Consider the following 9,901-nt stretch of genomic DNA (forward strand, 5'->3'; position numbering starts at 1 on the left):
GAAGGGACTGATGGCTCAAGTGCTGAGCAGAGTAGGTGAGCCCTACATTGCCTTTGGGCTCAGCTTCCCTCTAAACCTGGCTAAGAGCCAGAAAATTTGGCAAGTTGGATGCCCTCTCCCCGCCTTTAACAGAGGAAAAAAAAATTGGTTTGGACTTGAGTCATGCTGTGGAGCCCTGTATGTGAGCAGAGTCATGATTTGTTTCAGAGGCCACAGGCGTCTCCATCCTCTGCTTGAAAGAGAGATGCTAAAACGCAGTGGCAAGGAAGGGGACCACAGTGAGCCTAAGGGGTTCCTTTCTCCCATTTCCTCGTCATACAGCCTAATGGAATGTCCATAGTGACAATTACTGTATACCACTGTGTTCTGGGGAGTCTTAAACAATCTGAACTGGAGATAAGTTCAGAACACCAGAATGAAAATAACTTCAGTGGGGGGTGGTGGGAGATAATCAGCTCAGTCTTGACTAGGTGCAGAATGCTTTGTTTGTATTTGATCTTTAACTTTACAAACCAAGATTACTGGTCTAGCAATGGATATGCAGGTAAGTGTCCCTTGAAACTATCTATTTGCCCTTTTAGAGGTTTCAAATTTAATATGAGGGGCCTCTGCCAGACGTTTAAATTGCATTAACTGTATACTATGGTGTTTTGAAAGAATTATAGCTGTTCTGTTTTGAAGAGCTTACATGAGAAAGTCATCTAAGCCTTTGAAGATCTTACGTGAGTTATTTAAACTATTGCTGGCTTCTTTCTCATTGCTGGCTTCTTTATTGTGTTTGAATATTGAGAATGATTTATCCAGTATTTTTTATATGTGTGTTTGGGCGGGTATTTTTTAAAAATTGAGATTAGAGTATAAATAAAGCTTTGTCGCCTACTGTTTTCAAGTAAGAGCTTGCCCCTGATATTTCTGAATCCATTTGTAATAACATGGTGTTTATTTTATTACAGAATTCTGTAGCAGTCATTTTGTAATCAGTTAAACTGTAGGATCAGATATAATTCCGATGAGCTGAATTTCCTTTTGCTTTTCGGATAGCTATGTGAGAAGCCTTTTGGAGAGGAGGGGTAAAGAGGACAATAGAGTCGCGATGCTATGACATCTTGTTAAGTGCCTCTGGAGACTTGTCTTTATATCTTGACTTCTTTTGCAGTTGCTGATGATTCCTCTGATAATGTCAGTACTTTATGTCTGGGCCCAGCTGAACAGAGACATGATTGTGTCATTTTGGTTTGGAACACGATTTAAGGTATTTTACCCTAGTTGGAAGAATTTCCCTTTGTCAGTACAGAAATCCCTCTCTTTAGCCCAGAGATGCACTTTCTGACTTGTCCAGAAGAGGTCGCTGCAGAGCAGTGTACCTTAGGCCAGCATTTTTCTCTCTTTTTTTTTTTTTTTGCAGTCCCAGCTGTATTTCTTGAGCCAACCCTGCGTCATTTGCTGACTGTTGCTTCTCCACTCTCTCTGTACCTCAGGCCACCCCAGCTTATGCCCCTAAGTTAGAGAGAGAGGGGAGGGAAGATACTTAAGTGAAACTCCCTTTTAAAATCTGTAATTGTACTCCCTGTTACGTACTTTACACTTTAGCTAAAATAATTTTTTGCTCCAAAACACTTTCCCCTTGAACCTTCTTCACACTTTTCACCTGTAATATTTTTTTTGATTCTCTTCTTCATCTAAATCTTGCCTGTTCTGAATTTGACTTGGGATGGACCATAGTTCCTGAGGCTCCTGCCTGGAATGAGTCTTGCCTTTGGGTTTTTATAATACATTATGTTCCCCTCCTAGTATTTAACACATTTTGCCTTACTGTTATTTATGTGTAACCCGCTCTGTACTCATTTGTGATGTTCCTTACGACTGTTAGTTCTTGATATGATGTCTTGAATCTGGTAAGGGGCTCAAATGTTGAATTCACCTGGAGATCTGTCGGATTTGGGAGAGTATAAGTTTGAGATATTAATGTGTAATGAGATAAAAACTCAAAGTAATCTTGTGGTATGTGTACAAGAAGAACCTGAGGAGATGGGTTATGTTTAGCTCATTTGTACCAGTTTACTCATTGAAGTCTTAATGTGATTCTTTCATTGGACATTTCTTTTTCTGAAGTTCTTTGTTAATATTAACCCAACAGGGTATGTATTGCTTCTGAACTCTGGGCGTGGCACACTGTCCCTCCAGTTACGGTTATACAAATAGGTATAATTTGAGATAGGAAATTTTAAGCACAATGGGAATGTTGCTAAATCGATCTGAGAAATTTTGCAGTGAACTTCCAAAGAGTTTATATAAAGCCACTGTCAGTATAAATTTACCCATTCCATCCTCTAGCAGCTGTATCTTCTTTAGTTGTGGCTCTTGATGTTTGTGTGTATTCTTTCCTAGGCCTGTTATCTACCCTGGGTTATCCTTGGATTCAACTATATCATCGGAGGCTCGTAAGTAGTATTAGATTTATTTAATTGAAAACTGTTCTTTGGAAAACTTTCATGAATCTTTATATTCTTTAATCTTTATAAAGCTTTAAAGAACCTCAGCATCGATCCATTGGAACCATATACTTATGACATAATTTCAACTTGATATAATTGATTAAATTGCAGGGTTTTAAGCACATTTAGCATTGAATGGTTATTTTGTTAGTTTATTGTTAGACACAGTATGCTTCTGTATGTGTGTTTCTGAATAAATGTTTATTCCTGTACTCACTGTCCAGATTAAGCAAACATAGACCTAGTTCTTGTCTGAGCTGACACCCCAAAGGACTCTGGCTAAAATTTATTGTGTCTCGTATTTTTACGGCATTTCCAAAATGCCTTGGAAACTGTTCACCTGTCACAGAAATGCAGAGTCTCAGATGAGGCGGAGTTTTGTAAGTTGTTTGGTCGAACAAAAGTTTTGGCAAAGCAGGGACAAATTTCCAGTCTTGTAGTCTAGAATTGGGAAAACTTGTAACGCATCCGGTCAGAATTTTGAAGGGAGGATACTGAGATGCATCTATCCTAAGAACTCCCATTGTTATCCTATAAAATATTTTTACTCTTTTAATAGTACTAGTTGTTCATATGTCTGATGTATTTACTCTGGGTGGTCCTAACCTCTACTGCATATCAATAGGAAGAGATGAATGAATTGTGCAAACAAACCCTGTTTAGCGTGTACCAAGCTCTGAGCTTGATAGAATTGTGCTCCTGCCCAGAAAGGCAGAGTCTGAGAGTAGTTGGTTGATTTATCCCTAACAGGAATCATGTTGCTAGCAAAGACAAAGAAGAATACTTAGTAGCAAAAGTGGGTGTATAAAACCTCGAGGTGGCCTACATGTAAGCCACGGGAAAACTGAAGACAGTCAGTGTTGATTGTAGGATTGCAGGGTAAGGTCAGTTTCCTGAGTGGTCTCTGTGGCGTCTTACAGCCAAGGATACAAGAGCCAGGAGAGAAGTGCCTAATGGCTCCAGGGGCGAGGCCTAGCATTGATTGTCCTCCTTTTCTTTACTTCCATGCGTCTCTCTTGCTAGCCTTCATATTTGTCTATGTTTTCAAATACAGTATCGATAACTAAAAGCATTCATGAGCTTGCTTTGCAGCTTCCCCAACTCTTGAGGCAGGAAGTAGCAAAAACAATATTTTGGACATGGCTGGGGCTTGAAAAAGATGTCAGAGGAGCTGCTGGCCTTGAGGAGCATGGGCCTCATTGGTTGAGCAGGACTGCTTTCCCGACTCCCTTAGAACATATTTGCCACTCACCCCACAAAAGAGCTCATTCTAGAGCTGTCACAGACTCCCAGAGACTATCACTGGCTGCAGTGAAGGGTTTCTTCCCTTGCCATTCGTTCAAACCTGCTGCGTCTCAGTTTATTGTGTGAATGTCTTTAAACTAATTTGCTTCTCTGTTTGCAGGGTAATCAATGAGCTAATTGGAAATCTTGTTGGACATCTTTATTTCTTCTTAATGTTCAGATACCCAATGGACTTGGGAGGAAGGAATTTTCTGTCCACACCTCAGTTTTTGTAAGCAGTTATTTTTTCTCTCATTTGAAAATCATTTTACTACCTGCGTTCTGATATGTTCTTACTAAAGCTCCACCAGGACTAGGTTTCATCTCCTTGTCTAATGGAGAAATGTGAGCTGGCAAGTGACTTACTCTGGTCACACAGTCACAGGGAAGCCAGGGATCAAAGGCATGGCTCAGGCTTCTTCCTGGAGCCCTGTTAGCCAGGGGCCCCTGACGAGCGAATCTAGGCATCACAGTAAGTGTCCACTGTCCTGTGGATGCTGGGACAGCTGACATGGCTTCAGGTGCACAGCAGTGGGCCGGGGTGGACAGGGGAACAGGATAATGGGGTCCATTCTCCTCGAGCATCAGTTTCACCCACAGCTGTTGGCTGGGGAGGTTGGGGGATAGGAGGGATGAGTTAGTTAATTGGCTAGCAGTGTTAAACACTTTTATGTTACACATTATAGAATAAAACCCCAGCCACTGCCATTGAGTTGATTCCAACTCATAGTGACACTATAGGACAGAGTAGCACTGCCCCATAGTGTTTCCAAGGCTGTAAATCTTTATGGAAGCAGACTGCTACATCTTTCTCCACTGTTGGTGGGTTCAAACCACCAGCCTTTCAGTTAGCAGTTGAGCACTTTAACCACTGTGCCACCAGAGCACCTTATAGAATAGAACATCTCACAGGTGTTTTCAAAGTCAAAATGAGAGACTTGACGCTTGTGTAGCTAGGACCCCCTGGAAGTACGTCTCCATTCTTTCCTGCTTTGGGGCTCGCGGAAGTAAATATTGAATATACCCTGCACTGCCAAAAGAATGAACAAATCTGTCTTGGAAGAAGTTAAAAAAAAAAAGGAAGAAGTACAGCCAGAGTATTCCTTGGAAGTAAGGATGGTGAGACTTCGTCTCATGTACTTAGGACATGTTATCAGGAGGGATCAGTCCCTGGAGAAGGACATCATGCCTAGTAATGCAGGGGGTCAGCGAAAAAGAAGACGACCCTGGATGAGATGGATTGACACAGTGGCTGCAACGATGGGGTCAAGCATAACAACAATCACGAGGATGGCACAGGACCCGGCAGTTTTTTTTCTGTTGTACATGGGGTTACCATGGGTCGGAACCGACTTGATAGCACCTAACAGCAACAGCAAAGTAAGGAGGCCAAGGGCACAGCTTCGATTTCGAGACAGACTTGGGTTTGCATCCCATTTCTCTCACCAGGTTTGATATTGAGAAAGTTGCTTAATAAACCTCTGTGCCTTAATTTACAAGTCTGTAAGCTGGGGGGATGGGGACACCTGCCTCACAGGACTGTATGAGGTGAGGACACTGTTGAGCACACAGTAGTGGAGTCTCAGGAAGTAGAAGCCCGAAGCCATATTCCTAAAGTCGGGGGTGGGGAGGAAATCTGACAGGCATGTGAGTGGTCTGACCGCTCTGTCAGGAAGCAGAGGCTGTGAAAGGGACCAGGGAAAGCACCATCTGGGTGTCACAGCCTGCCTGACAATCACACCGAACCTTGTGTCGGGGATATGCAGTCATAGCTTGCATTTAAAAGCTTAAAAAACAAAATCGTGTTCACATCTTGCTCTTGTGAATGTTTGCGGTTCTGTCATTCCTCTAAGGAGTCAATGAGGCAGTGAAGCCCAGGAGACCCCCAAGACCACCACCCCCCCGCCTGTCCATCTTTTATAGGCTGCGGGGGTCAGTTTTGAAAGACTTTTTTTGAATTGTGAAATAATGTAAACAGAGGTGTATTGTGTACTTTTTTCTTTGAGAGCGTAGAAGAAACTTGTTTCTCTCCTGAGCCTTGAGTTGCCTCAGGCTGGAAAAACAAATGACCAATCTGCTTTCTAATTATCAAAGGACACAGTAACAGCAGGCTTGGATTTCTGATGTAGGTTTATCAAGTCAGATGGCAGATGCAGCAATTAAAAAAAAAGCGTGGTGCTTTGGGGGGCAGCCAGCAGTAATTTTATTTTAAATGGCCATATTTGCTGACTAACGGCTTGGAGATATTTCTCAATCAGATACAAGGTTCTAGTGGCAAAATCAGCGCCCTGGAGCCTGCCTACCTCTTGAGCTTTCTCTGTTGGTGGAGGCCCTTCTGTTAAAATTTGCATAAAGATCAGATGACAAAATGTAGCTCCTCGCAAAAGCAGTAACTGCTTTGAAATTACCATAAATTTTTGTTGATTATGTGTAATTGGGTGTCTTCTTACACTAATTGCTTGCATTTAATTTCACTATCTGTTTAAGAAATGGAGATGGTTTCCATATTGTCTCACAGTAAATAGCAAAGCAGAACGGCCCTAGCGTTGCCTTTTTAAAATGTTCTATTTTATTATATGTTTTGTAAGAGGATTATACCAGAACCAATCATGGATACTGAGATACAAGCGCTTGGCAGTGCCTTTTGATTTAATGACTAAGCTGTATTTGTTTAAAAGGGAAGATGTGAGGTGTAGAATTCTAAGAGGTGTGTCAGTATCCACAGTCCATTTAGAAAAGTAGATAGATCGTCTTTTCTTCTCCACAGTTATTTTTGTTTAAGAGAGGCTCATTGTCTTTTTTGGTATCTGAACTGGCGTAAACAAACGAGGACTCTGGTCACTAACTGTTGTGTGACCAGCGGAATCATGGGACAGGTAGTGTAGGCTACAAGCTCTGGAGCCAGTCAGCCTGGGCTTGAAGCCTGACTCTGTCACTTTAGAACTGCCCCACACGATTTTCTTGGCTGTAATCGTAACAGAATTAAATTGCTGGGCCTGTCCTCCACAGTACTGCTGGGTGGTTCAAACTGCCAACGTTTAGTCGCGCAGTTGAAAGTATAGACCACCTTCTGTGGTCAGGGTATTGCGCTAAGTGCTGCAAAGGCAGAGTTAAGTAAGCCGTTGTCCCCTGTCTTCGATTGGTCACAGACTAATGTAACTCGGCGTGACAGATGCATGGGAACACCAGGAAAGGGAAACATGCTGCATGGTAAGCCGACTGTGGGAGTGACTTTGTTCTCCTCTCTCCCTTGATTTGTTTGCTCCTCTCTCTGCCCTAGGTACCGATGGCTGCCCAGCAGGAGAGGAGGGGTCTCAGGATTTGGCGTGCCCCCTGCTAGCATGAGGCGAGCTGCTGATCAGAACGGCGGTGGCGGGAGACACAATTGGGGCCAGGGCTTTCGGCTTGGAGACCAGTGAAGAGCGGCCTCGGCCGGCCCACCAGCCGCTCCGCTCAGATGCGGCTTCCTCCCACTGCTGGGTGTGCTTCACAAACCAGTTCGAGCTAACGCTGTTGGACCTGACCCACAGTGAATGTAGTCTTTCAGTACAAGACAAAATTTTTTAAATTCTGAAGAAAAATATAAGTGTTTCTCCAGTTCCGTGATTCTCGTTCAAGCCCTTACTGCTATGAAGAACAAATATCAACCATGTGAATTTGAAAACTGTTTTTTGGTGTCTTCTCTTCTTCCCTTCTGGTCTGAATAATGGGTTTGAGCAGGCCCTCATCTGAGGCTCCGAGCTGGGCCTCTGGGGTTGAATAACGAAACCCTTGCCCAAGGGACTCTTAACTCATCTTTGCACACACACCTCCCTCCTGTGTTTCCCAGCCCCCAAATTTGCAACTAGAAGAGGTTGCACATAAAATGGCTCTGCCTTTGACCCGCTCTCTTATTTATTGACTTTTGCCAAGGCTTGGTCACAGAGAACTTGTTCACACCATTTTTCCCCCCTTTGGTGGCAAAACTGCAACAATAGGGGAGGAGACCGGAGCAGCGGATGAAGAACTTCCTCAGCTTTTGGAATTGCGACCTGACATCAGATGCGACTGTTTGCCAAATCGTCAGATATTTTTATAACGTACTACTGTGTCAGTCAGGGACACAGATTTGAATTGAAGAGGTATGGGGTTTGTTGCTAGGCCTGTTTTTCATAACTTAAGTAATCAGAACTACTGTGGAGTTGCATCTTAAGCAGGGTTGGTTTAAAGTCGTGGTGGCCGTGTACAGATGTAGGGCACACCGGTTTGGTGCATGCCCAGAGGTGTTGTGTTGTGTTGGGAGGCTCCAGATCACACTTGCCACAGGGGATGCTCTCTCCGAGAGGCACCTGGGCACTGATTCTGTTTCCTTCTCATTCTGGACATGCGTTCATGGAGTAGAGGGAGAACCTCCTGCCCTATTTAAATGGCCTTTTTTTTTTTTTTTGCCAAGCGCATCAGTTAACTGTGAGGAGGGTGCAGCTCCTCTGTACCTAGGTGATTATAAAGCTAACAGAAGCATAGTGGAGTGAACTACAAATAACTTGGGGTTGCGATGGCTTTGGAATCATTTGGATTTGAGGTTTTTTTTGAGTCATGAATGTACAAGTTCTGTGTATCAGACCAGCTTAAAACCCCACAGCTCCTTTTTCATAAGTGGGCTTTTTCCATCAGAGCTAGGCTCATCACCAAATAAAGTTTTTTGAAGGCGACAGTGTTTTCCATGTTTTTGTTTTTGTTTTAAATGCATTCATTCTGTAAGCAGACTATTAGGGAGAGTGCTTAGCAGTTGCCATACTTTGAGTCAGCTGAGAAGGCTTTGAACAATTTTGATAAGTTTCTTTTCAGGGAACATGCTTTAACAGTGTGACCATTCTTGTTCCCACTCTTAAATAGTGGTATGTGTTGTGCTAGGAAGCGGGGGTTTCAAGGGCTCCTTGTTTTTAATAAAGTTTGTGGGAACCTCGGCTCCGCGTTTAATTTGTATAAGATGGTAGGCGGGGAGCCTCTGAGCGTTAACTCTCTTACGTTCTGTAGTTGTCTCGTGGCCACAATAAAATTTCCTTGTAAAATTTCATAAGCCATTCTTCCCTCCGATGTTGTACGTGCACCCGCTGTACAGGGTGGAAACCTGGGTCTGTGTAAGGGGGTTCTAACGGTAAGGGAGCCGGCGCCTCTCGTGCACCCTCTTATCAGCCGAGAGTAGTAGCTTCGAAAGCTTTACAAGCATTCTTCAGAGTTTTCGGTTTAAGGCGAAATGTTGGTTAAATTCTTCCCGGTCAGCACGCCTAGGAAGCTGATGATTTTATTGATCTTGTCTGGATCGCCCTTTGTTTTTGGAGTCGTTTAGCTAAGCCAGCTCTTTGAGTTTTGACACGGCAGGACAAGATGCGGCAGCGGAGTCTCTTCGTGAATGAAAAAAATTCTTCCTTTGTATAGAGAACTTCCTTTTTTGTAATTCAACCTTTTTATTGGTGAAAATTGTAAATTAAAGTATATGACTTGAGGGTTGTCTGTCTGAAGTTTCCATATCGCTCTCTGCAGCCTCCTTAGCTCTCACTTTAGCAGCCTCTTCAGCTACTGTAATAATATGAATTATTTAGTAATTTCTGGAACCCGTCATCTCCTGGGGGGCATTTAGACAGTTTCCAGTATTTTTTTCTTCTGAATTTTGTTTTCTTGTTGTTGAGAATGTACACACCCAAACACAACAGTTCAACAACTTCTACATGTACAATTTAGGGACATGGATTACATTCTTCGAGTTGTGCAGCCATTCTCACCCCCCTTTCCTGAGTTGTTCCTCCCTCATTAACATAAATTCACTGCCCCCTGAGGTTCCCATCTAATTTTTCAGTTGCCGATGTCAATTTGATCTGATGTAGACAGTTCTTAAAAGAGCATAATGCTCTGGGCAGACCTTTTTCACTAGTTAAGCTAAACAGTTGTTTGGTTTTAAGATGACTTAAGGGGATATTTTTGGTTTAAGGTTTAAAGACGATCTCAGGGCAGTAGTTACCATATTTTTTGCTATTTGAGTGACACAGCAGTTGTTTCTGTACCTACTTTTGTTGAAGTGTTGGAGAATATCTGTCAGATTAATTCCTGGGTTTTACTTTTAAGGAAAAAGGATGATTCAGAAT

At 42.9% G+C, this 9,901-nt stretch overlaps 1 protein-coding gene across 1 annotated transcript in view; it reads left to right on the forward strand.

The window, feature by feature from the left end:
• Positions 1-9,264, forward strand: part of DERL1 (derlin 1) — a 30,013-nt gene extending 20,749 nt beyond the window's left edge. The window contains exons 4-8 of the mRNA XM_049854067.1: positions 518-544; positions 1,157-1,252; positions 2,389-2,441; positions 3,901-4,011; positions 7,060-9,264. Of these exons, the coding sequence (XP_049710024.1) occupies positions 518-544; positions 1,157-1,252; positions 2,389-2,441; positions 3,901-4,011; positions 7,060-7,198 (426 nt within the window). The 3' untranslated portion in view covers positions 7,199-9,264. The remainder of the gene's footprint in view (positions 1-517; positions 545-1,156; positions 1,253-2,388; positions 2,442-3,900; positions 4,012-7,059) is intronic.
• Positions 9,265-9,901: the final 637 nt, after the last annotated feature.

This window comes from Elephas maximus, chromosome 15 (genome assembly GCF_024166365.1).
Source record: "Elephas maximus indicus isolate mEleMax1 chromosome 15, mEleMax1 primary haplotype, whole genome shotgun sequence".
NCBI classification, from domain to species: domain Eukaryota; kingdom Metazoa; phylum Chordata; class Mammalia; order Proboscidea; family Elephantidae; genus Elephas; species Elephas maximus.